Source organism: Podarcis pityusensis, assembly GCF_964106645.2.
Source record: "Podarcis pityusensis genome assembly, chromosome: 2".
NCBI lineage: Eukaryota > Metazoa > Chordata > Lepidosauria > Squamata > Lacertidae > Podarcis > Podarcis pityusensis.
This window is the reverse complement of record NC_138029.1, coordinates 64,107,010-64,125,977: the sequence shown is the minus strand read 5'-3', so window position 1 is coordinate 64,125,977 and position 18,968 is coordinate 64,107,010. Positions and strand designations below refer to the sequence as shown.

General features: G+C 44.1%; 1 protein-coding gene across 1 annotated transcript; it reads right to left on the bottom strand.

Moving 5' to 3' along the window:
* Positions 1-51: 51 nt before the first annotated feature.
* MYOZ3 (myozenin 3) lies at positions 52-18,748 on the bottom strand. The gene is made up of 7 exons (XM_080991514.1): positions 18,566-18,748; positions 13,841-13,933; positions 12,781-12,938; positions 10,101-10,175; positions 9,041-9,188; positions 7,635-7,815; positions 52-2,738 (listed from the first exon to the last, which is right to left on the bottom strand). The coding sequence occupies exons 2-7, from the start codon at positions 13,923-13,925 to the stop codon at positions 2,570-2,572; spliced, it is 816 nt and encodes a 271-aa protein (XP_080847640.1). The 5' UTR covers positions 13,926-13,933; positions 18,566-18,748; the 3' UTR covers positions 52-2,569.
* Positions 18,749-18,968: the final 220 nt, after the last annotated feature.

Here is an 18,968-nt window from a genome sequence, read left to right as displayed (position 1 = left end):
AGATGAATCTCAAATATTGAAGTGTTTTACCAAATAACCAAGCAACAAGCATTTTAAAATATAGTTCATTTTATTTTCCCACATATTTCCAAATGTAAACATCACTTCCAGTTCATAAATTTAGAACTATTCCTTCACTGACAAGGATTTTGTAACAAATAATAGTCTGATATTTCTACCTATTAAATTGCCTATATGCTGTGTTATGGGAGCTGGAATGGAAAGTCTACTCTCGATGTTCGGAATAGCTGTTGAAGTGCCCCCTTTGGTAGGAATTAGCTTTTAAGTTCCCTTTTAAAGAGTCCCTCTGACAGCTAATGTTCTTAATATTACATTTATTTTACATGTTGTAGCCCCTCAATCACTAACAGCAATCTAAGAAAAACTGCCTAGTTTAATAGCCACATAAATACCAATAATTTAAAATAGCCATAAAAATTACACAGGAGTTTCACAAAGCTGAATAAACAAAATAATAATAATAATAGCAGCTATAAATTAATGAAAGTAAGTATTTAAATGAAAACTCTCTTATTACTGCTGGTATGTTCTCATCTATTCCAAGATCTGGAATATGTAGGTCTGCTTTATAAAATGCCTGTAACAATACAGGCAGAGTTGAAAACCCAGGACAGTGTGATCAGACCAGTAGCGCCCACTTGCGGTCCATTTTGGGAACTGTATTAGTAACAAACAGGTCAGTTAAGTGGCAATCCTTTTTCCTGTTTTAATTTCAGTCCCTTTTCTCTGTTTTATTTCCATTTTGTGGGTAAGGAGATCTTAAGTTGCAATCCTAGAATGCTGTTTACATGCGATTTCCATTGAAATGGCAAGCATGAATTTACTGCCCTGCTTTCCCCCCTCAAGTCCATTTCCCACTAATTTCTCTAATCCTTAAATTGAAATTTAAATATTTTATATTAATGGGCTTCTTAGATTTCACATATCCTGCTACATATTTAATGAGGCTAAATAGAATAGCGAGAACAAAACTTTGTGTTGCTTTCCTCAAGAGCTAATGGGAAAGAGCTCCTCTCATCAGATGGCAGAGTTGGCTCTCTCAGCACTAGTTCATTAGCACCATGGTGATGTTGTATTTAGGTTCCATAGCAAACTGCTACTGTGTCCCCGCAACCTAATTTGTCTTGGGCCTTAAAGATATGACTCATCCCTCTCTGTTCTCAAGTTAGATGTTGGGTCTTGTCTTGAATGCAAAAAACAACTATCTGCAAATAGCTTCTAGGACAAGCGAAAAATGAAGTTAGAAGACAGCTTTCAAATCTTTATTGCTATTACCTAGATATTAATGTGATTTTTACTGTTACAGCATCTTACTTTGATGGCACCCCGTAGAAAATTTTGGGGTGGTATTTGACACAAACTTGGCATCCAGACTTGTTTTTCTCTTTAGACCAAAGGAAATATAACTCATCTGAACTTGAATGTAGCTTCATGCTTCTCAGAAGGAAATAGGTTCACTTTCCTGAACAAACTAGGTTCCTTTTGAGAGTTAAGCAGCAACCTGACATCTTGGCTTTTGCAGTCATGAGCTTGGTAGAAGGCCTCACTTCACTGTAGGATCCTTTCAAAAACATAAGAAATCCCAATATGAAGTGGGTTGCTGGCCGTGCTTGTACAGTTAAATTGTACAGTAAAAGCCCTAGGCGGGAGCTTGTGAAGGACGCATGTAATAGTAACAAGCATAACCTACTATTTCAACTTCGCCTTGAGTGTGAGTAGGGTATCTATTCTATGCTGGAGAGATTCCCTTTTAGCAGGTATATACAGTCATGGGAAAAACAAAGTGCACCCCCTTTGAATTAGGGGTTTTACATATCAGGACATAATAGCAATCATTTGTCCCTTAACTGGTCTTAAAATTGGGTAAATGCAACCTCAGATGCACAACATATCGTGCCATGATTTATTTACTAGAAATGAAGTCAAGATGGAGAAATCATGTGTGAAAAGCTAAGTCCACCCTTACTGTTTCCATAAGAATTAAGAAGCTAAGTAGCAGACAGGGGCTGCTAATCAAATGTCATTGCTTAATTGATGATCAGCATGTGTGCCCACCTCTATAAAAGGTGAATTTTTAGCAGCTTGCTGGTCTGGAGCATTCAGGCGTGTTTTAACACAACGTCAAGGAGGAAAGAGCAATCCTCAATGAACTGAAGCAATGTTGTAAAGAAGAATGGGCCAAAATTCCTCCACAATGATGTGAGAGAGATAAAGTCCTACAGAAAACAATTGCTTCGTGTTATTGCTGCTAAAGGTGCTTCTATGAGCTACTGAATCACAAGGTGTACTTCCTTATTTCACATATGGCTTTTCCATTTTGGCTTTATTTCTGTTAAATAAATCATGACACAGTGTAATAAGTCATGTGTTATTGTTCGTCTGAGATTGTATTTACCAAATTTTAAGACCTGCTAAGGAACAGATGATTGTTACGTCTTCGTGTGTAAAACCACAGAAATCAAAAAGGGTGCTTTCTTTCTTTTCCCCATGATTAGGAGGCTAGCGTGCATTGGCGTTGGAAAAAGTCAGGCAGCAGCATTATAGCAAGTTACAGATCTTCAGATTCTGGCATCGCCTGTATCCAGCCCCGAGGTGCTCTGTTGAAGCTGGGCCTGTTTAACATGAGTTCCAAGCTGCTCATGTCTGTTGGGGCTTCATTCATCTCATACCCAAGGATCACATCATTCAGTAATGGTCCGCCAAATGGGGTTGGGGTCCTGCGGGTACAAAAAGAGAAGGCACACGTTCAGTCTTAAGTGGGGAAGAGATTACGGTATGTGTTGGTCCTCCGTGGTCATGTATTATTAAATTTATTCTCCACACTTCGCCAGCAGGTCCCAGGGTGGGTTGAAAGTGGGTTGAAAATAAACGTTTCCCATTATCTGCTGCACTAGTCTGCTCTAAGCAGTTTCAGCTACATCGTTGTTGTTGTTAATTGAATTTATATACTGCCCTGTACCTGGAGGTCTCAGGGCGGTTCACAGAACAAAATCAAGATATAAAACTACAAAATAAATAATCAAAATAAAGACAACAATCCAATAACCCCCACAAAAAACCACATTTTAAAAGGGCATAGGATATCAATCAAATCAACCAAAGGCCTTGGTTAAAAAGGAACGTTTTTGCCTGGCATCTAAAGGTGTATAGTGAAGGCGCCAGGCGAACTTCCCTGGGGAGAATATTCCACAGATGGGGAGCCACTGCAGAGAAGGCCTGTTCTCGTGTTGCCACCTTCTGGAGGAAGCACACGAAGAAGGGCCTCAGAAAATGATTTTTAATTATGTTTTATGTTTTTACTTGCACCTACAGAGTTCACTGCTGGCATGTTTCAGTCAAGTTTTCCCTTGATGTTCTTCTAGTGCACACGCAATTCCTATAAATATTTGAGTTGCCTCACACTTGTGAAATATATGCATGTGTTTATTTTACAATGTGTATTTTTTTGGAAGGGGGGACTGCAGATGGCTTCAGTTCTCTGCTGCTTTGCACAGCTGGTCAGTGTCTGTTTCCAAAATATTTGTTACTCTGCAGAACTTTGGTCCTATGGTGAAAATCTAATTGTGCTTGAAAGTAGCTATGTGTGTTCTTGGTGTAGCAAGAAGCATGTTACATGGACTTATATCTTGAAAGCAGCACCTGGAAGGCAGATGTGCTGGGGGTGTTTTATCTAGAATTTTAAGATGCTAAAGACTAGCATTTATTCAAGTGTATTATGCAAACAAAAACGTTGTGTAAAACTCAGAGCCAGTTTATTTATTTTCACTTGCAACAGGGCAGTAAAAACTGAAAATCTGGGTGTATCTGAGAAAATAAATCAGTGTTGCTGGCACTGAAATGAAAGTAATTTTCAAGTCAAAAGGTTCTAAGTTGGAATGCTAAAGAGAAGCTTAACCAGAAGAAAATATTTTTTCCAGTATATATATTTTTTCAAAGATCCATCTTGGCACCTGGGCTGCCTTTGAAGACAGCCTTGACATAGTACCCTATGGTGCACTGCCCACTACCCTGATCCCAATTGCAGCCTTCACTTCATTTACCTATCAATAGGCAGCCATTTTTATTTCCCATAATACTTCCTGATGTAGCATTCCTCCAGGGCAATGTGGGAAATTAAAATGAGTGCAGACTGCTCCTGTCAATAGAGAAGCCTGCATACCAAATGCTGATTCTGTGTCCTCTTGGTCCCCTAATGGCCATGGTGGGTTTTGTTTTAAACATACAATAAATAATAATTTTCTTTAAAAAAATTTCCTTGCCTTTCAGTCAGGTTATTTGCCTTGAAACATTTGTTTTCTTGAATTGTTTTGTGGCAAGTCATAATCACTGAAACATTCAAATGAAAGCGTGGTAAGCACTGAATTCAATTGGTATACAGTGCTACTAAGGGTTCATTTAAAACATCAGAGAGAGGAAGAAACCAGGCAGCTATGTCTGTTTAGCATATATGAATGTATTTCTGCTACAGGGCCAGAAATAAACAGAAACATGAGCAGTAACCAAAACTAAAAGAGTAAGTCTTTGGAACAGTTCCCTGGTCCAACATATGTTAAAGATATTGAGACACAGGAAGATTCTGTTTTTTAAAAAGACGTTGCAAGACAGTAATGGGAGCAGGGCTGGCCCAGGACATTTTGGCACCTGAGGCAAATCACAGAATGGTGCCTCCCTCCCTGCCAGGGTAGAAGGGGTAAGTGAAGAGCTACATCAGGAACTAGAGTAGGAATAAATATCTACATCCAAATCTGCTGCCCCTGTGGATCCTGCCACCTAAAGCAGTCTCCTCACCTTGCCTCCACGGTGGGCAGGCCCTCATTGGGAGTGACGAAGACTAGTTGGTCTTGGTTTCAGCAAGATTTTTTTTATTTAGATGTGAAGAGGCTATGAATTATGCTTTAGCAACATACACTGCAGATGATGAAGTTTTGAAAGTTTCCAATTAGCAGCTGATGAAGGCAAAAATACGAGTGGCACCTTGACTGCATCGTGTGGATCTCTAAGATTAAAGTTGGTGACTCTTTTCATTTGCAAAGCTGTGGGTGGAATTGGATGTGGCAGAGGTTTCCTGGTTTATGCCAGGGGCAAGGTCATCGGGGGAGCTGTTGACAAGGTAGCAGCAGCAGTATTTCTGGTGCTGGTAGCCAGGGAAAGGGTCTGAATGGGACAGATTGTGGTCAGGGAAGGAGTGAAGTAGGTCAGCCAAAGATTCGCTGGGTCATAACCTGGGCTTGCAGCTGAGGAGGAGCCCAGTGTCAACTACTCTGTCTTGGTTAGGAGTTAGGATTGCTTTATAGAATCAGGTTGGCTGCACTGTAAAAACTGGGAAGTCTAACTTGCAAATTATTGCCTTATGAGTTGTGGAAAATTTTCTGCCATGAATGTGATAGGTTTCATTTAATTTCTGTTGCCAGTGTGGCAACCATATTAAGGTGAATGGATTAATACTGTGCTATCAAATCAGAGTATTTCCCCTTGACCTAACTGCATTGCCCTCTTGAATCTTTTCTTATAATATATACCCCCGTAAGTGAAAGACAGCAGTCAGCTAGTGCAGTTTAAAAAGGAAAAGTGCCACTGTTCAAGTACGCGTGGAAGCTACACTTTCAGTGCCAGGAGTTAGGGGTGGTTGAGGCATTAAGTATTAATTAATTCATACATGAAATAGCTTTTTAGATAATGATGTACGGATTGAAATTGAGCTCCACAACAGATTTCACACTTCTCCAAATGTCAGAACACAGTTCTCGGCAATTTAAGCATATCAAAATATAGATTTACATATGACTTTGAGAAAAAATATATATTTTAGATACCTAATTAAAATAACCTTTTCAGTGTTGTCGTTTTTTAATTTGCAGATTAATGCAGAAAGGAAACAGAACAGAACTCTTGGTTAAAAGCATGTGGGAGTGGCATGGGATGTAAACAGAATCCTCACTTGATTCCTTTTCCTCCAGTTCCAGTGACACAATGATGTAGGAGACTTACAATTTCAAGGTTCTGTTACTAGCAGTTGGGAACAAATTCATAAGCCCAATCATCAGTGAGCCCCAAGTCCTAAAGCATTTTTCATACAGTGGACGCTGGTGTTGCGAAACGTGCGGGAGGCACGTTTACAACCCGCAGTGTTCGCAACCTGCAGCGCTGCGCCTGCGCGCCTGCGGGTTGCGACTCAGCGTTTCTGTGCATGTGCAAGTGCCAAATCTGGAAGTAAACCGTTCCAGTACTTCCAGGTTTTGGCACGTCCATAACCTGAAGTGTCTGTAACCCGAGGTATGACTGTACTTACTTTGTATCCCTGCAGAATGGGACTTCTGGAAAAACACTTGCAAGAAGAAGGATGCAAATACATTAATAGCGCCACCCACATGTCCTCCAGCTAAGTCCTAGAAGTGATACCAGACTCCAGAGCAAAGCCCTACCTCAAACCAAGCACTGCCCAGGGCAGGCATGTCCAAAGTCCATTTTGGGGGCCTAATTTGGGCACTGCGGCAGTTTATTTCCTGGGGTAAAATCCTAAAAAAACCTCAACAACCAACAACTTCAATTCTAAAAAAAGGTCAACAACTTTGGTCGGCCCTCACGGCCCTTCATTTCATCAAATCTAGCCCTCTTTGAAAAAGTTTGGACACCACTGGCCTGGGGCAAGGTGAGGGAATCTCGCCCTCCAGAGGATGCTGGACTACAACTCCTATCATTCCTGATCGTTGGCCATGCTGGCTGGGGCTGACAGGATGTGAAGTTCAGCGACATCTGGAGGGCCACAGGCTCCCCATCCCTAGTTGATGGGGATGGGGGGGGTGTCCTGCACTTTTCTGAAAAGTTGGTTTATGATTATATGCTAGATTTTCTGGGGCCATCTTCCAACATTTTCATACCATAAGCCATGATGAACTGAAAGTATTAACTTGTGAGAATCTTCCACAAGGTAATGAATGGCAAAGCAGTGGCACATGCAAGCATGTCTTCTACACAATTGCTGTTACTTTAACAGTCCTACATTAACTACTGCTAGTGAGCCATGATGCTGGAATGGTTGTCTGCCTAACAGAAGAACATCTTGAGACGCCAGCAGTGCTGCAGCTAGGGATGCAATTTGAGGCCAAAGCCTGTGGCCCTGCAGCACTCCTAAATGACCACCCAGAGAGTGGCAGCAACAAACAGATCCTGCATCAGCCCCTTGGGTGGAACAGGCATGCCTCCAGTCACCACAGCATCCTTTCTTTATTTTGTTTTTAATTCTAGTCAGCGGGAGGCAGGAATGTTCATGGCTGCAGGTGCTCTTTTTATTATTTTAAACTTTAAAAATATATTATCCCATTTCCCCCCACAACAAAACGGTGCTTATTCCCAAATAAATGGGAGGAATTCAATCTTGTGCTAAGGGAATTGTTCTACCAGGGCAAGCATTTTGGCTTGACAGACAGAACAATCACCCCTCTATTCCCCCTGCGTACAGTTCTACAGGTTTTTCTGACACACACTCTAATTTCAGGGGTTGTTTGTTGTGGGGCAGGGGAAGCCCCATTGCATAATCAGCTGTGAATGCTGATTAAAGTATATGCTGAACATCCCAGCTCAAAATTCCACACGGAAATTGAATGAGGCCTTACCTATTGAAGCTCCTGACGTCAAAACTATTCACTTTTCTGGGAGGTTCAGGCAAACGGGTCTCATGGTCTATCTGGTAGTCCTCGCTGCTAAGGAACTCCCGCCAAGGGGACTGGTAGCCTTTGGGGATGGCTGTCCTGTTGAACTTCTCTGGTGGTACACCAGTTAGAGGTCCAGAATAGCCTGTGGTTCAGAATGACACATTCAATGAAAACATCTTAAGTACGATGGCAGAGAAACCTGAAGTATCTGATTTCAGAGGTCTTGTTCCTAGCAGAAACTAGAACAGATGATGTGAAAGAGCAGGCTGTTTCCAGATTTCGGAGGCATTCAACAATATGGCCCTCCTGTCCTTAGTAGAGGATCTGCGTGGCATCTAGAATGTCCCATGATCAATCGCAGCATCTCCAAGTAGAGCTAGGAGAAAACTCTGCCTGAAACCAGGGAGAGCTGCTGCCACTCGGTGTACTGAGCTAGTAGTGACTCAGTAGAAGGCAGCTTCTTCTCCTTGCCTTGGCATGTCCTGTCCTGCTTTTTGTAGATGTGCAGTTCACACACACACAAGAAAGCAGCACTGGCTCCCTCCCCAATCATTTTGACAAGCAGGGTCGCTGCATCAAAGGCCAGTTGCCATCCTTAGAAGCTCCCTCTTCCTTCCCCTGCCTTTCTGTATTTAATGAAGGACACCAGCTTGTCTCTGATTCAGCTGTCCTCTGCATCAGTCTGCTTAGAGGGAACGGGTTTTGAGATGTCTCCTCAGACGTCTCAAGGAACGTTGCTGGTGAAGTGAAGTTCCCGAAACTACAACTAACCTGGAAGTTGTGAACTAAACCTTGACTCCACCTGTGGTCAGGTACAAATGGCATCTGCTGATGCTAAGGGAGATTAAAAACAAAACAAAACTATAGCAGTGTCACGGGCTCCAGGGAATGTTGGAGATAGCACTGGAGTGGGGCTTAACCTGACAGCAACTAGGATCCTTCCAACGACTGCTGTTACCATTATTTGGACATTTATTGACATTAATGAAATTTAGGAAGCTGCCATGGTCCACCTAGCTCAGTATTGGCCCCACAGTCTCTCCAGGGTTTCATACAGGGATTTTTTTCCAGCCAGTTTCCAAATTATGGGATTGAACCTGGGATCTCAAAGCAGGTGCTCTACCAGACTTTTAGAAGACATTTGAAGGCAGCCCTGTTTAGGGAAGCTTTTAATGTTTGATGCACTATTGTATTTTAATATTTTGTTGGAAGCCGCCCAGAGTGGCTGGGGAAGCCCAGCCAGATGGGCGGGGTATAAATAGTAAATTGTTGTTGTTGTTGTCGTCGTCATTAAACTGCCCACTTGCACTCTTGCTTTTGTGCTGAATAAGAGTTCTGGTCCCAGTGGTGCTGTGCCTGGATCATACCTGGAGCGATGGCATTGGGATTCAGGGCTTTGCTCATCCGCAAGACTTTGTTTGTTTTCTTTGGCACTTTGGGAGGTGTCGCCTTTCCTGAGGCTGCTTCATGAAGTCCAGTCTGGTAGTTCTCCTTCCCGTCGGCATTATGGATAGACTAGCAGACAAAGGGAAACAGGCATAGGCTGCAAGATGTTTTCTGTCATCAGAAAGGTCTCCTCAGCATGCTTTCAAGACTGAGGTAGGCATGGGAATTCAGACAGAAGCAGAATGATAAAAGGGGAATGGAAGAAGGCCAGCCAGGCCCCTGGTTGGATGAGCTTTTTTAATTCATTTTTATTATTTTTTATTATTTTTTATTCATTGAGGAAAATAATTTTGCTTGAAGCAAACAGAACATATCTCCCAGCTGCTTCTGTGAATGGACCACAGTCCAAAACTGCCTGAATGCTTTCCAGTGCTTCCACTCCTGCTACTCAAGTGCCATGTATTCTACAATGGGATTGTTAGAAACTAGCATATCCACACTAAAGCCTTATATTGGTTTCAGAGTGCAGAGCTTCCCTCAAAGACTCTTGGTGGGCTGAGGCTTCTTGTTAGAAAGCCCTATCCTACCCCTCACAGAACTACAATTCTCAGAATTCCTTGGGAAGAGGCAATGATAATTATACCAGTTGGTCTGTAGTGTAGGTTCCCTCTCTCAGAAGAAAGGTACCAACGAATTTCACTTTTCAAGCTGCGCAAGGTGTTGAAACCTGATCAGCAAGCACTGAGAGCTAAGCTTCCATCACATGCTACATAAATGACAGGACATGCAGATCAGGTACATATTTGGGTGCATGCATGAAGACAGTTACACTACCTCCACTGAAATATTAACTTGGAATAGTCAGCGAGTCTGCTCCCTGTCGAGGAAATGGGTGACTATGGGAAAGAAGTCCAAATGACATAGCTTCAGGGTGAATCTGCCTCAGTGTGTCACTTTTTGGCTTCTCCAGGTCTCATGATGGACCCTAAACTCTAGCCTAAGCAAGTGAGATCTACCCCATGCAGCAGTCATGCAGACTACCTGTCCTTCTGACATGCCAACTCCATCGTAATCAGCGTGTGAGCTTCCTCCTCCTCCTCCAGAAGCATTTGAGATCTTGCAAAGAGAGCAAGGAAAAGAATATTAGTACATGACATGGGCAAGGGCCATGGAGAAGCCCTAAGGCTGAGAGAATGCAGACACTAGTAGATTAAAGCTAAATATGGCCTCCTGTTAGAATTGGCAGTCCTGCAGCTTATTCTGCAGTGGTTCATAATTTTGCCCTTGCATTGTATGCCCATTCCCATAGCAAATATGGTGGCCTCAGTTGTGAACCTATTTTTAGAAGATGGGGGGTGGGGGTGGAGGAGAGAAGTGGTTTGTCAAATGCATACTATATGAAAGAGTAATTAATAATCACGAGCCAGGTGATTTAACTTAAAAAGACTACTAGAGAATATATGTGTAGACTCCGGTTAAATGCTGGGATGACTAGATTTGCTCCAGCTACTTACAGACAGAGGTGTTAACAGTTAAATTGCTTTAGGAATGAGTTAAAGAAAAGCCGTCAAAGACATTTACTGTCAAAGGTATTTATTTGGCCTTAATGTAGCAGCTATATAAATGAAGAAGATCACAGGCTCACCACCCAACTGACGGTGCCTGTATAATTAGAAAATGGGGGCTTTTTCCAATGTGAATGCATTCAGCTCTAAGTCTCTGATACTGACTTTTGCTGAGCAAAAGAGACTGCAAAGCATGGCACTGACTCCTCGAGCAGGAGTAGATAAGTCCCTGTTCAGGGGCCTGATCTCTTAAACACTTAGTTTGGGCAGTGGCAGCAGCAGCAAAATGAGGGGGGTGAAACGGAGAGAGAGAAATACACAACGCTGTTGTGGGCACAGCCCCATGATCTAGCAGGGGTGTAAATTGTCCCCTCCCTGGACATCAGATCCATCATTTGGTGAGCAGGCAGGGAGCAATAAAGCCCCCCTCCTCAGTTGATCCACAACTGAGAAAGTGAGGAGGGAACTGTGTACGTGCCTGCCTCTATTATATGTATGTGCTGTGTGCATGCGTGTGTGCCTGTGAGAGAACGACACGCCAGGACATGTGATCCTTGGAGGATTGACCAAGGGTGACTGTGGCCCTCTGGCCCAAATAAGTCAGGCACCCTTTTTCTGGAAGATTCATGTCACAGCACAACAGCTGGTGCAATAAGCTTACAACTGGGTTGCATCCAATGCTGGTCCTACTCGGAGTAAACCCACTGACGTCAATAGACATCTATCTTAGGTTCATTAATTCCAATGGAACTGCTGTGAGCAGCATGCAGCTGATACAGCCCACTAATTCATTTTATTAGCCCATCGAAAAGCATCTGAACAGAGATAAGTCAGTAATTGTTTAGACCAGGAGTGGTATTTCTGGCCAAGGAGAGGGTCAGAGGTGCCTGCCTGCCTGCAAGATGATCTTGTCCATGCATTGAGTGCATGACCACCATGCCAAATCTTGCATGCCTTGTGAAGCTCAGAGGACAGAGGATGATCTGAGAGCAGAAGCGGCTTGACATCTTGTTCTGTCTGTCATCAGTAGCAGCAGACATGCCTTGGCATCTGTTCTCAAGGCACCCTCTAATAGCTCCTAGGTGTTTAGTTGTTAAAGCCTTTCCCCCTAAACGGTTTAGGATAAGGCTTTTTGGAAGATTGCCTTCTCCCACACCGCACATCCACTGAGACTTTGCTTCATGTCGTGTTGCCACAACCCAGTTTGCCCCCATCTTACTGACATTTTTGGCACATGTTTTGTTTCCTCTTATCCTTGGTTTGGTTTCTCTCCCCTCCTTTTATGGCTTTATGATCTGGCTGCCAATGCTTAGTCCTTGCTTGTTTTTACACTATTATTGGCTGTTGCTTTTAATCAGCAGTAGACAACCTCTGGTCCATGGGCCTCATTAAGCCTGGCAGGGGTTCCAGTTTGGCCCATGAGACTGTTTTCCCCAAGCTAGACCCAATGTCAAATATAATCTCAGGGTGAGGCAGATGAAGGCCCCGATTGGCAGCTCCTAAAAGCCCCTTGCAAGCACTGACAATCAGCTGATGAGTGGTGCCTGCAAAACTGTGCCTGGGCCAGAGCAAACCATCAGCTGGCTGGCAGTGCTTGCAGAGGCACAGGCCCACCTGATATCACCACGACATCACGTGAAGTGCTTTTCCTGTGTACGGGTGCTTGCAAAGCCCTGTTCCTCTGCCGATGCTGTTTGATTTCAAACTGTGTGGGCAAATGAAAATGCTTCTCACAGCTGATGGCTGGATCCAGCTCCCTGACCTTGCTTTTAATTGATGTTCCATGGACTATCTTGGGAAATGCTAGTGGGGCAGAAAAGTAGTGTGCAGATATTTCAATGAATAAAAATAAACAGGTGGAAAATAGACGGGAGAATGGCATGGAGGCCGTGGATGAAGATGGAACATAGCTTACCCACTACACTTGATGCTAAGCAACAGGATTTAAGAGGCCTGCCATTCCCCCTACCCATCTCAGCAACCTAACTGGGAAGGATTTGCTTTCTCATTCTTAGGCAGTCAGGGATCCATGGTTGAGAAACAAGAGTCCATTTGGTCAGCACTGCTGCCTCCCTTGCTGCACCTGTTGCTGTGGACCGACAGGTTGTTCTCACAGAGCTTCCTGCCTCTTTCCTCAGGACGGAAACACAACTCACAATTCTGTAGCCCGAAGGATGCTCCAGCACAAAGTTCTGCACTCTCCTCTGCCTCTTCTGGTACAGCCTGGAGCCCTTGTTGATTGGCAGAGAGAGCTCCTCCATCATCAGATCCTGAGGGATGCTCACCTTCTTTCCTAAATCGAGCTCCACCAGAGCTGAGAAAAACAGGCGTATGTCACATGGTGGCAGCAGAAATGAAAGGCTTTAATTTACAAAACGCTGGTTGTAAATTAATTAAAGGTGCCCTAATGTGAGGCGGGGAAGTGAGGCAGCTCATGCTGGAGGGGAGAGGGGGAAGGAGGTGTTGGAGGGCAAATCCTGCCCTGCCCACTCCCCTCACCTGCCCCCAATAGCTTGCTTCCCTCAGGCGTGATAGAGAGCACTGTCCCATCGCCAGTATTGAAGTGGTCAGCTTCAGTCTATGGAATGGGGGCACCATTTTGTTCTTCACCTCAGAAAGGTTGTTTACTGAGCGATGAGAAGAGCCATCTAAGTCCCACTTAGGCGAGGCTGTAGGGGAGGAGGAGTTGAACTGATTGGAGGCATCTCCAGCTGAACTAGCCTCCCACTGCCAGTGGAAGGACACAAGCACTAAAATCCCCCTCCTGGCAACTGGACATGCTGACAGGAAGGAAGCCTCTTGGTGGTATCCCTACTGACAAAAAAGCACTTAAACTGTTTCTTCTTTGGGTGGGTGAGAGGTATGAACCGGCCTGGGGTCTGCTGGAGCCTTAGCCAATCTCATTGCCCTTTGTGTGACATTGGGCCTAAGCTGGAAACATCACGGAGCCAGCCTGGAGCTGACGGAGGGATCCAGCCCTACTGTCCTGTTCCCGCTGCTACAGCCACCATGAGCTGCTGGCTATGAACGCAGTGGTGGATCCGCCTCTCCTTAAAGCCCCACTGACAGGGGGCAGGGGGCACTCTGCTTGGGACTGCAGCCTTTGCCTTTGTGAGCTAGAGACTGTAAACTAAAAGCCCAGCGAAAACAAGCTAATGCACGAATCCTGTGAAGGTCAGCTACCTCTGAAGATGATGGCAGTGGAGGACGGCTTACCTTCTCCATCAGTGAGCTCCCCCATAATGGTCTGGACCCGTGTCCTCGGCTCTCTGCTGTGATCTGAATGAAGGAGGGGAAACATTTTCTCGACTGCAAAGGAAAGCAAGAGATTATCAGCCTCCACACAAGTTTCATTAACATTTGGAGGGGGGTCTGAAATTTTGGGGTCACACGTTAACGAAGCTCTTCACACACATCTCTCGTGTGTGTTGTTGTTTCTACATAGTATTGCCTAACAACTGGCCCTACTTGGGATGTTTGTCTTTGTAAATTTGCTCTTTCCTCTGAATGTGAAAATGCTGGAAATGTTGCCACTGTCTTGGGCATGAGGCTAAATACATTTGTGCGATAATAACAAATGTGCAAGTGGATGAGACTAAAACTGGCTTTCTAGGTTACAGAAATGAGCAGCGAGTCATTTGGAGGATGAAACGTTTTAAGACCTTTCTGCCATTCAAAGCTGTTGTGACCGGGGAATGGGCTGCCTTGGAACGTGGTGGAAGTTTTAAAACAGAGTTTGGATGGCCATCTGTCATGGATGCTTTAGCTGTGATTCCTGCATTGGAGGGGGTTAGACTTGATGACCCTTGGGGGGTCCCTTCCAATTCTACGATTTTATGATTCTATTATATTTCACCCATTTTTAGAAACAGCCCATCCATTCGGCTTGCTCTCTCCATACTTTGAATTTTAATCCAGTTATGAAGCATTCAAAGCCCTAGAAACAACTGAACTTTGCTCTTGGAGGTGGGGACCTAGTTGTCTGCAGGGGACTTGTCCCCCTTCCTTTCTCTGGTATCTATTGAAGAAGGGCTGTGGCTCAGAGCATCTGCTTTGCATGCAGAAGGTCCCAGGTTCAATCCCTGGCATTTCCAGGTAGGGCTGGCAATGTCCCCTGTCTGAAATCCTGGGGAGCCGGGGCCAGTCAGTGTAGACATACTGAGCTAGATGAATCAATGACCTGAGGAGCATAGGAATCTGCCTTCTGCTATCTCTTTTGTGACCCAAACAGATCTTAATAAAATATATATATATTAAAAAATGTCCAGTAGCACCTTATAGACCAACTAAGTTTGCTTATACCAGAACAAACTTAGTTGGTCTATAAGGTGCTACTGGACAATTTTTTATGTATTTTTATTTCCCCCCCCCCCGACTGCATCAGACCTACCTAACTCTCCAAACAGATCTTGTCTCTCTAACAGTTTGGGGACAGGTTGGGGTACATTTGTAACAATGCAACTGATAAAATAAGCTCGGTATACAAGGTCCTCTTCTGAAACCTCTCGGTTCCAGAACCAAACTGCAATTAATGGATATATTCATTTGGTCTTTATCGTTATGCAGAATTATTCTCACTTAGACAATAAAAGGAGCCTTGCTGTTAATGCGCTTGGGTTGTAAACAAATGACCTTAGGGATATATTTTTTTTTTAAAAAAAGAAAAAGCTTGAGCTCAAGCTGTTTGAATGGAGCACATTACAGTGAGCAAAGTTCAGCTTCTCTGAACTACATAGTTCATGTAGGGCTGTGTGTTCCTCCTCCGTGCTGCTAGAGAGACTTCCCTATATCAGCAGCAACTATTTTAAGTTACTGACCTGGGAGGATTGGGAGATGTAACCCTGATCCTTGGTCCGTGAAGGATGGAAGCAGGCAGGCATGGATTTCTGACATGATGATCTCATGGGAGTTGGAGGTGGACAAAAGTACTTAGCCCTGAGATTTCAAAGGGCCTAATATTGCTAGGGGTTAAGCCGCGCATGTACACAACCATCAGGTCTCCAACACCATGAGCAACCTTGGTTTTATGGGCAATGGGGTGGCAATCCTAAGCCCATTTAGCTGGGCATAAGCCCCATAGAATTCAATACAACTTACTTTTGGCAAGGTTAGGACTGTGTTGTTTAAGGCATCGTTCATTATACACCCAATTCAGCTGGCATCATTTTGCAAGCATGCCACTGGCATAAACGGATATGCTCTGGAGGGTGGGGGGTGGCATTCCTGTCATTGCAGCATGGCTGAAAAAAATTCCTTGTAGATTAACTCCAAACCTGGCCTCTTGGATACTGAGTTTGTGCCATGTGTATTCACCAGGCAATGAGTCAGAATCCAGGATGGAAATGCAATTGCCATCATTGCCGGTTGCAGAATCACGTTCTCACTTCCTTATTACTGCTTCCTGAAATCCTTTCACCATTAGCTCTCTTATCCTTCAATCCATTTAGCAGGTCTGAAATGTTAACATGCCTCACACATCTACTATGTATTTTTAAAAATTTCTCCACCTGTCTATTTTCTATGCACCTGGTCACCTCTTACAATACAGTAGTACCTCGGGTTACAGACACTTCAGGTTACAGACTCCGCTAACCCAGAAATAGTACCTCAGGTTAAGAACTTTGCTTCAGGATAAGAACAGAAATTGTGCTCTGGCGGCGTGGTGGCAGCGGGAGGCCCCATTAGCTAAAGCGGTGCTTCAGGTTAAGAACAGATTCAGGTTAAGAATGGACCTCCAGAACGAATTAAGTTCTTAACCCGTGGTACCACTGTATTATAACCATACTTCACCTGATGGAGGCTGAGATCAAGGGGCAGGTTTTTTGTCTACATATGGACATAATTGGATGCCATTTTGATCAAGATGGTGGAATTAGCCTTTCAAAACTGCATAGATTTTTTCGGTTTCTTAGAATTATCAAGCAGCACCAGGTATGAGGCGACTAGTCTGATATAAGCAACCTGGACTTTGGGAAGTTGGCAGGATATAAATGTAAGATAAGACACACATATTCCTGCCTTTTCCACTGTCCTTCTCCATTTATCTCCTCCTACTCTTTACCTTTCATGAGCCTTGGAGTCAACCCAAATAGAAGAGTTGCTTAATTAATCAAGCAACAATTGCAATCCTGAACATGTCTGTTCACATAACAGAGTCCTACTGAATGCTACAGGGCCAGCTCCCTGGTAAGCAACCATAGGATTGCGGCCTACAATGCCAGCAAGGCGTTCAGACTAATTTTGCATTGACCTGCCATCCAGCTATCACATAGACACACTGGCCAGTTCTTCAATCTTGAACATGGCCTGCATCTAAAAACGTGATGTGGAATCCATAAACGATGATTGTAGGTGTTATGTACTGAAGTTCTCACCCTGGGCCAGCAGTGGGATACTGTAGAAACCATTACGATTGTAACTAACGCCTTATCTCAGTGGGGAGGGGTGTTATGTACTGAAGTTCTCACCCTGGGCCAGCAGGGGGATACTGTAGATAGTTATGCAAATGAAGGATCAAAAAGTGACGTTCAGTGATTGGATAGTTTTGTATGCAAATGAAGGATTGAAAAGTGACGTTCAGTGGTTGGATAGTTTTAGAAAATGGCAACAGTTACATTGTTCTGGAGCTCTATATAAGCAGGCTGACTGAGCTCCTCAGCTTAGTTCTGTTCTGACATCTGAATAAAGAAGAGCTGTTTGAAGAATTGCTGTGTCGTCTGCTATGTTTGCCCACAACTTAACAGTAGGAAACTGAACTTTGTGGTCACATCGTCCCTTATTTGAGAAATGCGTAGACAATGTTGGCTGGGTGAGAGAATTTACTCCCCCCTTGCTAGTTCCAAGCTTTGGCATATATAACATCCCTCTTTCTTGTCCTGTTTTCAGACCAAGCCTCTGGCTGCAGGCTGGAACAAGTCACATTATGCCCCGTAATTCAAGAACTGGAATTGTTTGGCAAATTTAAATGGCTTACCTCACAATAGGAAGCCTTTTAACCATCCTGTGTTACTTACTGCCACAGGACAGTCCAAAGAGAGAGACACCGTGACATCTGCAGAGCACATTAGAAACGGGAAAGCTAATTATCACTTAGCCGACAGAGCTAATGTTACAGAGGCAAGGGCTATGTATTGCATGGCCTGACGAGATTGCCAGCTTGGACTGAGAGCACATTTCCCTGCTTTTGCTCTGTGGGGGCATTCAGCATTCTTCCATTGCAATTTTGTGTAGGACAAGGTCTCCTAGAGCAAATGGTTAGTCCTGATCATAGTCTTATGATTTCCTGAGCCACAAGCCATTTTCCTTTATGGACTGAGCAAACACCCATCAACTCATGTTCTGGGGCTAAGTGCTAATATTTGCCCTATGGACATTAAGCTGGGCTGCCTAGCCGTTGCAAAGAGTGTTTCCTATATGGATACACTGAGCAGCCACCAAGTCTCCCTTTCCCCTTTTCTGCCCTCCTGTCTAAGTGACCTTGCAGTAATGATGCCTCATCTAGCATGCTCCCTAGCATGGGTTATCTGCTACCCACTTTGTGTCCTTGGGGAACAAGGTTTCGCACTCATGGTGCCCCAGTTGTATCAGAGAAACATCACATGGCACTATAAAACAGATATAACGCCCTTTCATGCAGTAGGGATGGATTTGCCATCATGTACCTGCTCTCTGCTGCTTTCCCACATCAACAGCTGCTGGAACGTCTCCTGCTTATTAAAGCCCCAAATTTGCATTTTAAAAGGAGGGAGGGGAATGTCCCAAGTTTCAACTCTAATAAGGATCTTTCTGTGTGTAGTCTTGATCCTCAATAATATACATATTATGCAAGCCACTAGAAGACATTGTCCAGATTACCAACATTTTCCCTCTGACATTTCCTCACAGCAGCCTCTCCCTTCTAGCCAACAACTATTTGAGTCCAGAGAAGAGATTCCCCCATACCTGCTTGAGCCCTTCCTCAGCCCTGTGGTGAAGTCCTGAGATGGCAGACACTTCCCAGGTGAGGATTAGAGCCCAGTTTGAGTTTCCTCGACCCCTTTTCTCGCCCAAGAGCGTTCCAGCTGTCCCAGGTCTTGCCCCCTTGTGTCTTTTTCGATCTCCTGCCGCCGAGATGCCAAGACCCTAATCCTCGTTACATCAGACATTTATTTCTGGCTGAGAAAAGGGGCGTGGTCTGAGCAGAGTCTTGGCGAGCTGAGCTGGTGGCAAGTGTTGAAAACTAGGAGTTGTTTCTTTCTGTTTTCCAATGTATTTCTTAGCAATTAAAAAAAAATTGGTGTGGCGTGAGCAAGTTTTTATTCTGAAAGTGTGGCACAGAGATAAAAGTTTGAGAACCGCTGATTAA

Excerpts from the sequence above, each read along its gene's own strand:
- MYOZ3 (XM_080991514.1), bottom strand. The coding sequence starts at position 13,925 with ATGTTTCCCCTCCTTCATTCAGATCACAGCAGAGAGCCGAGGACACGG. Across the intron at positions 7,816-9,040 it reads TCCCAATGCCATCGCTCCAG|GCTATTCTGGACCTCTAACT; the intron begins GTATGATCCAGG and ends TCTGAACCACAG. Across the intron at positions 2,739-7,634 it reads GACGTCAGGAGCTTCAATAG|GACCCCAACCCCATTTGGCG; the intron begins GTAAGGCCTCAT and ends TTGTACCCGCAG.